The sequence below is a fragment of the Nannobrachium achirus genome (genome assembly GCF_963921795.1).
Source record: "Nannobrachium achirus genome assembly, chromosome: 22".
In the NCBI taxonomy this organism is placed as follows: domain Eukaryota; kingdom Metazoa; phylum Chordata; class Actinopteri; order Myctophiformes; family Myctophidae; genus Nannobrachium; species Nannobrachium achirus.
This window is the reverse complement of record NC_137829.1, coordinates 8627498-8643802: the sequence shown is the minus strand read 5'-3', so window position 1 is coordinate 8643802 and position 16305 is coordinate 8627498. Positions and strand designations below refer to the sequence as shown.

The 16305-nt window shown below is 43.7% G+C and overlaps 2 protein-coding genes across 2 annotated transcripts; one reads left to right on the top strand and one right to left on the bottom strand.

Moving 5' to 3' along the window:
• Positions 1 to 1294: 1294 nt before the first annotated feature.
• Positions 1295 to 16169, bottom strand: katnal1 (katanin p60 subunit A-like 1; the record flags this gene model as incomplete). Its single annotated transcript, XM_080752992.1, has 10 exons — positions 1295 to 1648; positions 2566 to 2692; positions 3615 to 3749; positions 5323 to 5449; positions 5590 to 5748; positions 13162 to 13267; positions 13365 to 13492; positions 14946 to 15114; positions 15665 to 15828; positions 16008 to 16169. The coding sequence occupies 10 exons, from the start codon at positions 16167 to 16169 to the stop codon at positions 1450 to 1452; spliced, it is 1476 nt and encodes a 491-aa protein (XP_080609118.1). The 3' UTR covers positions 1295 to 1449.
• LOC308308063 (lysophosphatidic acid phosphatase type 6-like) lies at positions 7721 to 8992 on the top strand (the record flags this gene model as incomplete). Its single annotated transcript, XM_080753433.1, has 1 exon — positions 7721 to 8992. The coding sequence occupies one exon, from the start codon at positions 7721 to 7723 to the stop codon at positions 8990 to 8992; it is 1272 nt and encodes a 423-aa protein (XP_080609559.1).
• Positions 16170 to 16305: the final 136 nt, after the last annotated feature.

Sequence of the window (16305 nt, the reverse complement as noted above, 5' to 3'; positions counted from 1 at the left end):
AAACCATTCATCCTGTTAATGTCATCTCACCATCAGTTCCAACCCATTACTTGATATCATTGCTGTAAAATTTGTTTTGTTTTGAGACTGTAATCCATAATGTGCCAGTCTGTTCCCACTCGTGTAGGTTCCTTTACCAAGAGACAGTATACCAGACTCTGTACCATTCTCACAGATGTATTTCTTTTAAGTATGCACTCCCTCTTGTCCTTTGAGCAATACTGGCCAAAATGACATATTATACAAACTCCTTAGTTTGCATGTATATACATGACATGTATATTTGCATATATATACACATGACATGTATATTTGACAAAATCTTAATAACTTGTAGAGTAAAAATCCATGTCTTCTCATTAAAATAAAATTTCAGGCAGCTGAAAAGAAATCGTATCCAGTATGATTTTGTCAACACCAATGAACAACAAGTTATAAAACAGACTAAACAGTGCAAGCTCTAAGCATGCATGCTTACACCAACATTCGCAAATCTTCACTTTGTGAAAATTGTATCACTTTATGAAACAGAACGAATAAAAGTCATATTATAAAAAAATAAATAAAACAAAAGGAATGAACGATATTACTAAGAATGACACATGTTAACAACATGCTTAGTACAGTAAAATGGCCCTTAGTGCATTGCCAAATGAAATATGATCACGTACCTCGACATTGTGGTTGTGGAAATAAAGCACTAATTACTTGTAATAATCAATTACGGCAAACTGTTGCCTCACAAATACTTTCATATGTAGTAGTCGTTCCTCAACCTTCATCAATCAATCACTTACTCAGCTACATTAAACACTATGGTGTGTATGAGTATGCAGTGCAGTGCAGTGCATGTGTGTGTGTGTGTGTGGGGGAAATCTCGCTTTTGCGAACGTCCATTATTTCAACCGGAGGGTTAGCGACTCACTCCACAGAGGTTAAGGTTAGGGTGAGGGTTAGAGTTGGGTGTCGAAAAGATGACATGTAGTAACAGCGACACGCTCCTGTGTGTGTGTGTGTGTGTGTGTGTGTGTGTGTGTGTGTGTGGTAGTGCATTCCCTCAACCATCTTTTGTTACGCTAGCTCTTAGAGTAAAGGTTCCCATTCCCAACACTAGAGAAACATGACATTCAAGTACAAAGTCTGACCAGTGGCAGAGGTAAGGGCCCTTTTCCACCTTAGGTCAATAGTCAGTCAGCTAATACAGTGATTACACAAACATTCATGTGTGGTCACAGCACACCAGTGTGCAGCCACAGTAACGGAATAGGAAGTGAAAGTGGGAGCCAAGTCAATACAATTTTGTCAAAAATGTCCTTCAAAAAGGCACTGAGATCCTGATCTCAGCTTGATCCCTTGCTCACCAGCTATCGTACTACAGTCTACTCCAATTGGTGAGCACACTCTCCCATCACAAAGTTCTGTCCCTTCTGGGTCTTGCTGTAGCCCTCTCTACACAGATCCAAACTCAGCCATCCAGACCTCATATTTCTCCAGGTCGGCAGCAGAGACGGATTTGGAGATCTTCTTGAGGGTCAGTGTGAAGTCTTCCATGGTTACAGGCATCTGTAGTTCATCTTTGGGCAGGGCTCGAATCTCTTCCGGGCTCAAGCCCTGGATTCGACGACGCATGGCCATCATGGATGCATCTCTGGGTGGCAAAGAGGGGCATAAACAACGTCTAATTTGTTCAATGGCGTTATTTTCAGATATGTTTCTGTATGCTTAAATTCAACAGCTTGGTGAGGAGAACAATACTATGTTTGACACAATATGGGTTGCAAATAATCAGCGCCCCACTAGAATGTTAATCTTTGGTATTTTGATATTTATCCAGTTATACCCAAGTTACAATCTGTAGCCAATAGAGCGTCGCAGCGGAAGTGGATTCCTGGGGTCACTTAATATTCCCCATTCATTTTCGCCATAGACTTTTACAAAAATATTTATAACAATTATGTTAAGCCTCGAACCAAGCCATCCAGGATGGAGGTGAATCATGATCATATAACCTTTGATCCTATGTGAAAACATATTTTAATATTACATTATTTGATATACTACATTTAATAACTACCCTTTGTTTAGCGATTTTCAAAATGTTCTTTTCATAGAAAAAAAGGCTATATGGTCATGATTCACCTCCATCCTGGATGGCTTGGTTCGAAGCTTAACATAATTGTTATAAATATTTTTGTAAAAGTCTATGGCGAAAATGAATGGGGAATATTAAGTGACCCCAGGAATCCACTTCCGCTGCGATGCTCTATAGCCAACGTATCTTGGTATTAAAGGTGCTGTACGGGATATTGTTTTGTTAAAATAAATGTTAAATAGCACATATTTTATTAGTAATCATTGCTAGTGTGTGTGTTTGGTAACATGGGTTTCTCCATCTCTTTAGTCTTTAGTAAACAGAAAATGCATGTTATGTCCTATGTTTCACTACTGCTCTAATGCCATGAACAACCGAATTTCCCCTGGAGGATCAATAAAGATATATCTATTTATCTTCTATAAAACAACTTTATATATCTCCCCATCTCTCGCTCACACACAAAAGCAGACCTGCAGACGTTGGTGATGTCTGCTCCAGAGTAGCCTTCGATCTTCTCCGCTATGAAGGCCAGGTCTACGTCAGCTGCCACGTCCACCTCCCGCAGATTGATCTTCAGAAGTTCTACACGGCCCTCCGCTAAACGCACGCACACACGCGCACACACACACACACGCACACGCACACACACACACACACACACACACACACACACTCACACACACACACACACACACACACACAGAGAGATAGAGAGTCTGTACACCAGGGGTCTTCAACAGGGGGTCCGGGACCCCTAGGGAGTCCTCAGAGTTACTTCAGGGGGTCCTCCAAATCTTTTTGTGATAGAAATCTTTTTTCTCCTTTTTTATATTAAGCACTTGACCAGCCAAAAATAGCAGATCTACAAGCTCACAACGCCTCACGCTGCAAGGCGTTGTGAGCTTGTAGATCGGCTATTTTCGGCAAGATGTTTGGTGTAGAGGGGGAAAAAGAGCAGACTAAGTACAGAGTGAAAGGTCAAGTTTATTAAGTATTAACGGTTCAAGTGGTTAAATATCTGAAAACACAAATTGACATGAATCCAAAATACACAGATGATTGTGCTATCAAACAATTAAACTATTTGGAATCTATGATAAGTGGGGGTCCCTGCTTAATCTCTCTCTCAACTAGGGGGTCCTTGGCCTGAAAATGTTGGAAGACCCCTGCTGTACACGTTCTCAATGAGCATTGAAGGTTCCCCCTGCTGGAGTATTTTTGTACTGCATTATAGCATACACCCAAGGGATTGACAAGATGCTGTGCCTATCCACTTGTTTCCGCGAGAATTTACAGTAGACTTATGTGTGGGACACATCCGGAGAACAGCTGACATACAAGCTCACACTGCGTCGCAGATGCAACCGTTGTGAGCTTGTAGATCACTCTCGGCTGCGACGCCGGAACTGCCGCACACCTTCTGCGCAATGCACGATGTGACGTTGGAAACTTTAAAAATTAATTTGTGGACAGCAAATTCTCTTTCTCTTGTGGTGTCGTGTTATGGGTGATAACTCACCTGTGGGCAAGGGGATGTAGATCCTCTTTTCCAGGCGCCGCCGAAGCGCCTCATCGATGTCCCAGGGGAAGTTGGTGGCGGCCAAGACCATCACCATCTTAGATGGGTCATCATTATCCATCGCTCCCCCAACACCTGATTACCAAGTGTACAGTCAACAGTTACGTACCTCGAAGCACGCACACATTATCCTGCATCATTGTTCATATGTCATTACTCCCTATGCACGGTTAAAAACCCGTACAAATGACATCAGCGTGGTAATGTTCCTTTTGCATTTAATTTTTTACAGGTAAGATATAAATGAACCTGTTAGAAACTACATTCAATGTTAAAATATTTTAAAATTACAAATGGCGATAAAGGTGCCTTGCCTGAACTCTTTACTGTATACATTTATTTATTTCACTTCCTTTTTTGCAGTGTCTTCACTGTGTCTCTGGTAGCAAATGGAATGTGCATGCTCCAAGTCCAAACAAAGGACCTTTTACTCACACCAATAGTATATACCGGTACAAATACTCACTCCAAATATTGTGTTTATGTGTGACTGTTGTAGCCTGGCATAGCCAGGCTATAGATATTAGTCTGGAATCCCTGTATGGAACCTGCATTTCCAAGGTCTGAATTCAAAGAAATGCCACCCACATTTGCATACTGGGCCCTGACTGGTCCCTCACTATTCGTCTGGTTTCCATGGTATGACAGTCGAGTTTGTTTAAGGGGGAAGCAGATGAACGCGGTAGCCAGGTCCAGGTGGGGTTCAGGCCTTCGACTGCACCTGCCATTTCCAAATAGTTACTCTGCTCTCACGAAAGCATCAAAACCTCCTGTGTGAGTAGTGTCTGGGAAATCGCCCATAAATGGAGTTGGAACAAGTATCGTTCAGGAGCAGGGCCACACCTCCAATTCCGTTATCTCCACCTCCTATCAAGCTACCTCCAATTCCGTTATCTACACCTCCTATCTACATCTCCTCCAATCAGGGCACCTCAACCCATATATAAATGCCTCCTAACCTATTCCTCTCCCCCCCGTTCTCGTTTTCGTCAACCCTCCCCCCACCCTACTGCTCTCTATTCCTCTATACAGATCCTTCTCAAAAAATTAGAATATTGTGTGAAAAAGCATTGCAGATGCCCTAGCACCCCAAATCATAACTGACGTCAGAAACTTCCCACTGGACTTCAAGCAACTCTGACTTCAGAAGGTTGAAATTTCTCTATTATAAATCCTTGTTTTGAGTGGTCTCATGTAATATTGTAATATGGACTTTTGATATTCATGAGCTGTATGCCATAAAAATTCAAAGTTTTAACAAAAAAAGGTTTGGAATAATTCACTGGATGTCCCAATGTATCTAGAATATATGAAAGTTTCAAGAAATATATGAAAGTTTCAAGACAATATACTTTTATACAATATTCAAATTTTTGAGAAGGATCTGTATATTTCCTCTTTATAGGTTCCTGATGGGGGTTCGTCGTGCCCGGGAGCTACGCCGGTACCCCCGAAGTTCTCCACCCAAGTCGGGTCTGGATGGCAAATGATCAGTCGTGGATCATCTCTTTTCGTTAATCGTTTTCTCATTCATTTTGTTAATCGTTTGCCTTTCCATTTTTGTTAATAGATCTCGTTTCAATCTAAAGTGGTGTGGTCCTTGATAGTGAACCTCTATACCATCCCCTCTCTTCTCTGACCTACTTACCATCCATCTGAACCAACAGCTCCGATTTCACCCTGCGGCTGGCCTCGTGCTCATCCGACGTTCCTCGTCTGCCACAGATGGAGTCGATCTCGTCTATGAAGATTGTCGTTGGCGCGTAAAACCGAGCCTTGGAAGGAGGAAAGAATTTGACATAGGGAATCACATTGATTATTCATAATCACACATCCCTACTGGGAATTGTTCCATTACCACATTGCTACATTATTAATCGTTTGTCACTATGCAACCTGCAGACACATGCCCTACCATCTCAAATAACAGGCGGACCAGCTTTTCAGACTCGCCCCTGTACTTGGAGGTGAGGGTGGATGAGGACACGTTGAAGAAGGTGGTGCCACACTCCGTAGCCACAGCTTTGGCCAGCATGGTCTTCCCCGTCCCTGGAGGGCCAACCATCAACACGCCCTGAGAGGACAGACACAAGTAAAATGTTACTAAAGGACACAGAAGACGGTCTCATACCTGGAGTGTATAATAAGTGTGACTGACATGTGCCTTTTGAATAGCCAAACGACTATGTCGCACTGTATCTGTGCCATGTAATTCAAACAAATCTTGTGCAAAAAGTATTTATTCCTTACACAAAACACCTGCCCAAAGATAAAGCATGCAATGCTGTTAAAACAATACTATTAACCATTTTCCTGCCAGTGCTAGATTATGTTTTTGAGCGGTGGTCACACCGTCTCCATAGCGTGGCCGTGTGTGTAGGTATGTATGTTTGTTTGTTTGTTTGTATGTATGTATGTATGTATGTATGTATGTATGTATGTATGTGGGTGGGTCTGTATGTAGCCTCAAGTAGTACCTTTTCTGACCACACATGTTAAGGGAGGGGCGCTGTTGTTCAGGCCAGGCCAGAACACGCACGCACGCACGCACGCACGCACGCACGCACGCACACACACACACACACACACACACACACACACACACACACACACACACACACACACACACACACACACACACACACACACACACACACACACACACACACACACACACACACACACACACACACACACACACACACACACACACACACACACACAGACTCCACCGCTCAGTTCACACGGGTGTGATTTTTTATACACATCACTGTAATCTGTATCAGGACAAAGATTGGCTGAACTATGAGTTTTACTTACTGTCCCATTTAAATTCACTCGACATGCAATATAATACATCAGACTTTTCTGTGTACTCAAAGATTCTTTGTAGAAAACAAAACAAATAACTGAATGGCCACCACTCTAGAGGTGGTCAGCTCACCACTGGTGAGACGACAGGGAATTGGAGAGACAACAGAGAACTACGGCACAGAAGACATTTACATTTACAGTCCATTTTCTGGGCGGTGCTCCTGGAAGGAGTTAGCTCCAACATCTGGCTTTGTCTGGGCTCTGAAGCGTGGCCTACATCTTGGCACAAAGCGCTCAAGGTTTGTTATAGTATAAAGAGGATTATTGTGCGCTGTATGATTTTCATGTGGAACTTGTTAACTTTTATTTTACACGTTTGTTTTAGTCAACTAAATACCAGAAGATTTTATCTGTCTAAATCTTCATTTTACTTAGTCGACTAAATGTATTTTGGCAGGCCTTGATGGCATCGTAATGGCAGATTTCACACTTGGTTGCATGCTGAAAATAGACGATCTATGTCTTCTCCACTAGTCCTTCCCTAACATTTTAGTCTAGTTTTTTGACGAAATTGCCAATATATTTAGTCTTAGTTTTAGTCTTCATAGCTTAGTTTTTATTTAGTTAGTGTGGTTGCCTATAGGGAAACACACTATAGTTCTCTGCCAACTTTATAGTGTAACCCCAAAACCAAAGTCCATTGAGTTCAATCAATGTACTTGCCATTTCCCAGTATTGCACCTTTCTAGTTAGTGTTGTTGCCCCGCAGGGCAACCAGACTATTGTTCTTGTCATCATCTGATGTAAGCCTTCAGCCAATCAAACATCACGATACCTTGATATCATGATGTCATCCTTTCCCCCCTCTCTGATTGGCTCCCCATTAGAGTCAACGGCAACCACACTTGCAATTTCCATTTGCACCCTTCTAGTTAGTTACTCAGTGAATAAAGGTAGCCTGGCGACGCTTTGAGTTGTATGTGATGTCAGAGTGATGTCAGACCAAAGCTTTGTGTTATGACTGATGACAGACCAAAGCCCTGGAGCATCTATATAACTGACATCGAGACACCTATTCCCACTTAGTCGGAAATGTCAATTTCAATCAATAGTTGAAGGTTTACAAACCCACACCCTCTATGTAGAGTATTAACATACTCTATATGCAGATAGGACAACATAACTACAAAAGGATTACACAGAACATCTCTAATAAGACGCCATCAGCAATAATGAGGCATTTCTGGACCAGATTGAGCCTGTTGGGTTTGCTGTCAGCGTCCATGGTGTTTGGTTCTGGACTGTGGTCACAGCAACAAAAGAAGAAAACTTCCAACTCCTCTTCCCCCTACGAGCTCAGCCTGGTCCAGGTGCTGTTCCGCCACGGGGCCAGAACCCCACTGTGGTCCCTCCCTGACGTGGTCCCCGAGGCCCAGTGGAAGCCTGGGTCTCTCCTGCGGCCTCCGGCCCACACCCTGGTGCCCTATGTGGTGACAGACCTGCAGGGAGGCCCCCAGCCCCCGTCGCCTTTGGAAGAGAGCCAGCGCAGCCAGCTACTGGCAGGCGGCGCCTTCCCCGGCCAACTGACGGCTCTGGGCATGCAGCAGGTGTACGAGGTGGGCCGGAGGATGAGGAGGCGCTACGTGGAGGAGACCCCCTCCTTCCTCAACGCCAGCTTCAGCCCCGACCAGGTCTACGTTCGCTCCACCAACATAGTGAGGACCATCGAATCGGCCCGCTGTCTGGTCGCTGGCCTGTTCGACCATCGCCACGACGTTGTCGTTCCCATCGTCACTGCCGACGCGGCATCCGAGATCCTCCTGCCGAACCACGGGTGCAAGCTGTGGCGGCTCACCGAGAAGAGGCGGTGGGCGGACATCGTCAGCGGCGACGCTCTCCCAGATGCGTTGGCCGACCTGCGGAGTGTGCGGGACGCGCTGGGCATCGCCGCCGGTGCCGATCACCCGGACCGGCGCCTCAGCTTCATCCTGATCAGGGACATCATGGTGGCCAGAGAGACGCACGGCCTGCCGTTGCCGGCCGCGCTGCAGGACGCGTCCACCAGAGACATGGTGGAGCGGCGCGCCGTGGACACCATGCTCCACCTCTACCAGCCGGAGGAGCGGAGCAGGGAGACGCTGCAGATGTGCATGGGGCCGCTCCTCAGAACCATGGTGGACAACATGGAGGACCGGCTGGCGTCAAGGTCGGACAGGAAGCTCATCCTGTACTCGGCACACGACACCACCCTGATGCCTTGCCTGATGGCCCTGGGGATCTTCGACATGCGGTGGCCCCCGTACGCCGCCGACCTGACGCTGGAGCTCCACCGGGACCGCGGGACCGGCGACGCCTTCGTTAAGGTCTCCTACCTGGGCCACGACCAGCTGCTGCCGGGCTGCAGTGGCGTCTACTGTCCACTAGGGGAGTTTAAAGAGGCGCTGTCTGCCTACTCCTTGAGTGCTGAACACTACAGCACTCTGTGCAACAGAACAGAACTATAATAGTTATAGTAAATAGTATAGTAGGGCATTCACCGAATATTCGAAAATTCGAATATCAAAACACTATTCGATTACTATAAACACTATTCGAAAAATCGCCGAAATTAATTTTAATATTATTTTCGTTTTTTTTTTTTTTTTTTCGTGACAAACAATATTTCTACAGTAGACATGCAGCTGTGAGCTCTGGTGTTAGTATTTCTCCTAATCCATTCATGTTTGATTGTTGTCAAATCCAACCACACTGTAGTGGCTAGCTTATGTGATTGATGTGCCGACTGCCGACATACACTGCTGGCCCGTCACTATAGATGACAGTCACTCAGTGTAGGAGGGGAGGGGAGGGGCTCTCCAGAACAAGCAAGCTCTGCTCGTTGCTGACAAAAGTGTGTAATTCTTTAGGCTACTTTACTTTATTGCTGCTGAGTTACGTTCCTCTTGCCGAGTATATCCAGTTTAGAGGACACCCTTCTCTTTACAGTAGCTCTTTCGGACCGCGCTTCACCGCAACCACGTTGATGTCATGCTTGATATTCAAATGTATCTCCTCTTTAAACCATAAAGGTACAAGCGTCCGCCGTTTTATTTATGATAACGGGTCGAGAGTTTCGCGACACGGATTGGAGTGGAATTGATGATCTTGTAAAGCTTGTGTTACATACTGTATACTTCTATACTATAGCATGTGATGTAATGTAATCATAACCCATCTTAGCCTTGTCTGTTGTACTGGTCGAGACTCGAGTCACACCAGCCTTCATTAACATTGGAATGAGTCTCGGTACATATTAATGGCCTGCTAAGTAGCGGAGGTGTCAACGACATGCGTGTGAAGTCATTAACATAGCGTTCATCCCATCAAACAATCACTATAATGCCTGGATCCCGAGGCTAAACAATTCACAATAGCCTACAACACTGCTTGTAACGAACAAGGATGGACAGTATAAATGTGGTTGTTGAAGATAGATAGGATAGGCTTGAACAGTTATTTTCGGAGTTTTCCTAGTAAAATGAACTCGTTTTTCGTCGCAAGTTTCATCAGCATGTTTATGCTATGTTCAGTCGTAAGACAGTGCAGCGTGTCAAAAATAGCAGATGTACAAGCTCACAACGCGTCTATCCGCGACGCATTGTGCATTGTAGGTCTGTTCCAAAGGGTCCGTTCTCTCTCTGCTGCTTGAGTTCTGCATCCACCAGTGAAAACCTCTCACAGCCAATCGATGGCTGTTATTTCACGAACAGAGGTTAACCCGTTAATTGCTGGTTGTTTTTAAGGCTCGCAAAGGAGCGTTTTAATGATTTATTAGATTACAAAAATACCCGTCGAATTCCGAATATTCGAATACTTTGAGGTCGAATAATTCGAATTCTAAAAATCACTATTCGTGAATGCCCTATAGTATAGTATAATATAGTTACAAAATTAAATAAAGAGGTTGCGCATCAACAATGGGGTTTCTCAGAGGAGTTCAGTATACATAAAAAGTAGGAATTGAAAAAAATCCAAAAAAGGTAGCACATCCAAAACTTCAAATCAATGGAGGACAAAGTACTCACATTTCCACTTTTTTATTGGCACACACCAACAAACAAGCGCTTAAGCGTTTCGTCTTTGAGCCTTCATCAGAGCAGTTATAAAAGTACTACCTACCACTATGTACAGAGGAGAGGGGCTTCACACCAACCCGGAGCCAAAGATATTTAATTATTAAAGATCCAACATCCCAATTGGAGCCACTAAAGGTAAAATGGCACACAAATCCTACAAATAAGTGGACGCTGTCTGATCTCGCCTCTATGTTATATGTTTACGCTTGCTGGAATTGGAATTACATTACGGAACACACACATCGCTCTATTTTATGGGTTTATTTCATCAAAGCACAACATGGTAAAATATTGTAATGCAGGTATTTGCAACAACCACCGATCTTGTGAAAGCGGGGCCGCCAAATATTCTAGGAATCATGTGACGTTGATCCACTTGCCCTATTCGCACATACTTGGACATGATGTGTGTTTAGGCAGAAGAATATATCCTACGAGAGTGTGTTGCTGGGATGGAGAAAGGTCGATAGTAAAGTCGATTTTCTCCTGATTCGCCATTTGTGAATGTAAGCTGTGTTTACGTTCACTCTTCCATTGGAAATAATACACTCCAACTGGAGTAAATGGCAGGTCTTTCTTTATTTTGTCTTTGCCACTACAGCACTGGTTCCCCAACCGGTGGGCTGGGTAGGAAGCATAGGAAGTATTACGTTGTTTTTATTAGGTCAGGCTAATAACATTCCAACCGCCCATGAACAAATGACATCATCAACTTTTGATGGACGTTGTCCCTCTCAGTAAAAGATGAACTAGAACTGCAATCTGATGAGGTGCCAACTTGCGCCTGGCGCACAAGTATTCTTGTGCGCCAGCAGAGCGTGCCATGAAATGCGCTCAGCATCACCACTGGTGATGCCAGTGACATCACCACTCGCATCACCAGAATGCAGGTCCCTCACTGGCTGTCAATGATGACGACGTTGCCAGAAATGCTGGTCCCTGACTGGGCAAGGGCTTAAACAAAGAAGGACACCGACATACAGATCGCAGTACTTGCACGCTCTGCTGGCACTATTTCTAAAATAAATACAAATATTACATCTATTTTTGAGCGGTTCTAACTGCTCCTACATCTGGCTTTGTGTGTATATCCGTCCGTCTGTCCCGTTTTGCTATATCGATCATTACTCCTAGCTACTGATAAAGTGACGGGTAAAAGGTATTCTCTATAAGATGCATGTAAGGTTGGAATATTTCTTTTAATTATTCTGTCCTGTGAACTTGAATGAATATTGTGTGTAGGATACTGGTTACACATCGTACTCTGCCTGCTATGTTTATGTTCCCTTGAGCAGTTCTTTTTGTGTAGATCCCTGTGTCTGAATGCAGTACGAGACTAACGTCACCACAGCTGATCTCACACATATAACTGTGCAAAAAAGGAGATATGCACATTCAAAATTCACCTGGGCTGAAATGAGTACCTTCAGTCTAGCTGAAAAGCAGTAAAATGAATGTGAACTGAATTTCATTTACATGTATATATATCTAACTAACTATAGTTAGATGTAACTAGAAATACTGTCCCTACAAAACAGTGTGGGCTTGCTGCTCCCTCACTGGCTAAAGGCCCTGCCTTTGTACTGTCGGACATCTTTTTTAGGAGAATAACCTTAGTGCATAAAGATTTGGGAGAACATACTGGCCTGGGAGAACATACGCTTTCAGCGAGCCCACAAATCTTTACTATATAAAGATTTGGGAGAACATACTACAAAAGATTTCATGTGGGTGTTGTTGTTATTCATATCAGGTCGCACTTTTTGTTGGTGATGTCACCAAAAACGAGGCGCCACCAATCTCTTGAGGATTGGTGAGCTTCACATGACATTTCAGCCAACCAGACTATAAATGGGCCAATCTCCCGAATTTGTCAAACTTCATGTAACATCATAATATCTTACTATAAAATGGCTGGAGCGGACGCAAACCTCTAGTTTGAATAATTCCACATTTTATTGCGCTTTTAGTTTTTTTTCTCTCCCTGTTTTCAAAAGGCATGAATAACAGGTTGAACATGTATCAACCAGTAAGACTCCCTAATCGGGAGATAAGCGACCGTTAGGTCGCATACACAAACTTTAGAGGGCAATGATAACCAATCAGGAGGGAATATGGGAAATGGGACAGATCCATGTTGATGACATGACTTTGCCATCCAAGGAGTGTGTGTGCAAAGTTTGGCATTGATAGGGCCAACGGTGGCGGAGATATGAGTAGGGAAAAGGTGTGACGTGACAGACTGACTGACTGACAGCCGGTGTAGCCTTTCATTGTAACTGTGACCTGACAGTTGCAATAAACGTTTTGGCTATGCAGGCTGGTACTGAAAGAAAGTCCCTGATTGGCCAGTCAACACGAGTCATGGTGACCGTAACTTTGAGAGGAAGGGCATAGTAACTGACTATAATTATAGAGGTTGATGACACACACGCACGCACACGCACACGCGCGCACACACACACACACACACACACGCACACACGCACACCCCGAGATTAAGAATTTCCACAATATTGTCCCTCACTCACACAGTGTATGTGCGTGTGCATGTGTACCTTCCAGGGACGACGAATGCCCTTGAAGAAATCAGGCATCCACATAGGCAACACCACTGCTTCCCTCAACAGTTTCTTAGCATCCTCCAGGTCAGCAATGTCATCCCTGCAATATAAACACAATCAGCAATGTTAAGAAAAACTAGGATCAACATATGCAGATGTAGGACAGTGTGAAGCATGCGTATGTTTTGCTAACATACCAGTGTATGTTGGGGTTGCGAGACACAATATCTCGTTCCAGTGCGTCCACCAGGTCACTGTCATATCCTGTACCATCAAACTTCTTCATCTCTCCATCCCCTATTCCATCTCCATTCCCTTTCTTTCCCTGAGAAATGATTAAATGAAATAAACAAATACATACTAAACTGAACAGTTAAGATTCCATTGACATCTATTCTGTGCCTTTAACTTAACAGAACTGACTGTCTAGATCAGGACTACTCGGCTCAGGGGCCACTCAGAAAATACCAAAGGTCCAAGCCAAGGGCGGCATGCTTAAAATGACGGCCTTATTTTGGACGTTTAGACAATGATTTTGGGACACCCTACATGACTAGTCTTAAAAGGGAATGCACAGAAAACAGCCACATTTCCATCTATAAGGCCAAACCTCATTGAACAAAAATAAATGAAATGTGAAGAGGACATTACTGTTGCAATAAATCAGAGTACAAATATCAGAGGTAGGAGGCTAATACTATCCATATCACACTTTATTGAGCTGGTACAAACAATGACATACCTGTGCTACCTAAAATAACGTTTTGGAAAAAAACATAACTTGTACCTATACTTTTTTGGTTTCAGGCTCTCTGGATATAAAATGATAATCTAGAAACAGGCTTCATTCACAAAATGTGAACACACCAATGTGAACAGATAGTTAGAATAATTTAGAAAAAAGGCAATGACTCAAATGATATACTTGAATGAAATGAGGTCTTTCTTCTTTTGGAACAAACAAAATAAAATAAAAGTCTTATCTTATAAAACAAGATAAAAATTGTTTCTTATGGGTTTTAGAGAGAAACTGAAAAATGACATCAGGAATTATTTGTCCAAACTCAAAGTAGAGACTTTTTTTTAAATTGGTATGACCATGACGGGCCACACAGACATGCCGCAGGGGCCGAATGTGGCCCACGGGCCGCAGGTTGAATAGCGCTGGTTTAGATTCTAGACAGTCAGTTCTAGGGCTCTATTTTGATTGTCTTAAGTACCAGCTCTTATGCCTTAACCTAAAGGCCTGTCCATACTGTCTCCAACCACCAAACTGTTCGTCGGAAAGGTCCGGTTCAACTACAAAATGACGTCACTCGCATCTTCCGAAAAGCATTACCCCGAATTAGAGTTTGGAAAGCTGCATGTCGGAAAGTCGGAATTCTCTGACGAAAAGTTTGGTGGTCGGACACAGTATGGACAGGCCTTTAAGTTAAGGCATAAGAACTTAAGACAATCAAAATACAGCCCCTAGACTTATGATACTCCTTTCTTAATGATATGACCCATGCATCTAAAAACCCACCAGGGAGGGGACAGAACCATTAAGCTTGTTTCATACTGTATTAACGGTTCAAGTTGTTGCTGAGGACATTATTTCAGACTTGATTATTATTATTTTTTACGGCAGTCATAGATTTGGTCTTTAGTATATTGTCATAGATTTAAATGCCCAATGCCGCTCCAGAACTCAAAACATCTGTAGACAATTTGTATTATACAGACAATACAAGTTACATATTACAGACAGTATTAGACTGCTAGTTGTAATGACAGACCTTGTCATCTTTGGGCTTGGTGCCACGGGCATCCCTGGGTCCTGGTCGGTCTGTCTTAGGGTTTGTCTGTCCCCGTGCTACTGGCACAGCACCTCTGTGCTGGAGGCCAGGAGAATCCTTCCTCTGTTGTTTCATGCCACTGTTCGGACGCTTCACAGAAGCAGGATTTCTGCATTCATGCACGCACACACAGGTTAGGAAAACATGCCTCCGAACAGAAACTACTGACACTTTTTGTAAAGAGTCTATAGCTTGCCAAGTGGCACTCATGGTGCACCTCCTTTCCCTTATTTGCAATGACGTAATTGACAATTGAACCTGCTCTGCCAGTTCTCTGTGTAACCTTGATATGGCTACTTCAATGAACATAAACGCAACAAGGCAAGTCACATTACACTCCTCAGGTGACATACTGTTTACTACCTTTCATTAGTTCTGCTCAGTATTTTGTGTGTGTAATTGTCATGGTCCATCAAGCTACTGTGTAGTATCAGTTACCATAGCAGGGGAAGATCCACCAAAACAAGAACTTAAGTGAGTGCCTTGGTGTCTTCAGTTATCTAGTGATCCCTGAGCAAGAACCCAAAGTTAATCTAAGAATTTACGGCTTCAAATGGTTTGGTGGTGTTGAAGGCAGACCAATCAGTACCACTCACTGACCACCAGTGTACAAGACATGGAGATCGACTCACAGTCAAACAAACCCTACATATATGCACCTATGCTCTGCAGGGGTGGGTGGGGGCCACACATCTGGGTCCTGCAGTCTCTCTGGCTCAGGCTGAGGAGCATAGAAGTCCACTGGCTTGTCTGACTTAAAGCTTTCTAGGGTTGCTACGATGCCTTTTACCTGCTCATACTCCTCCGCCAGCTCATGCCTCATCTGCAAACAAGCAGAAAGAGGGTCTTATAGCAGGCCACAAAATGGAACTTAGTTTTACACCGCTAGTAGTAATCTTAACATGATATGAACCAATGTACAGTGAGTATATATCATATACATTTCATAAACGCTAGATTAGAGCTGTAGACATGTCATATGGTACTGGGATGTTACCTTACCTGTTGCCATTTCATTTTAAGGGCAGGGTCTCTGAGAGACTGGCAGTGCTTGTGAATCTGTTGAATGACACCCTGGTAGTACACCATGGAAGAGTCATAGTTCCCCAGCAAAGCATATTCACGACCCTTCTTTGCGTTGTCACTTATCTCTGCCAAATTCATACTGGAGCTAGCTGTTGGGAGTGAAGGGGTGGACATGAGTCACATGTGACACAGAGTAGTGAAAGTAAACAGGTTTATAGCAACATTTCCATTTGCATTACATTCTAATAGCAAAACGTGTCAAGAGTATAACGCA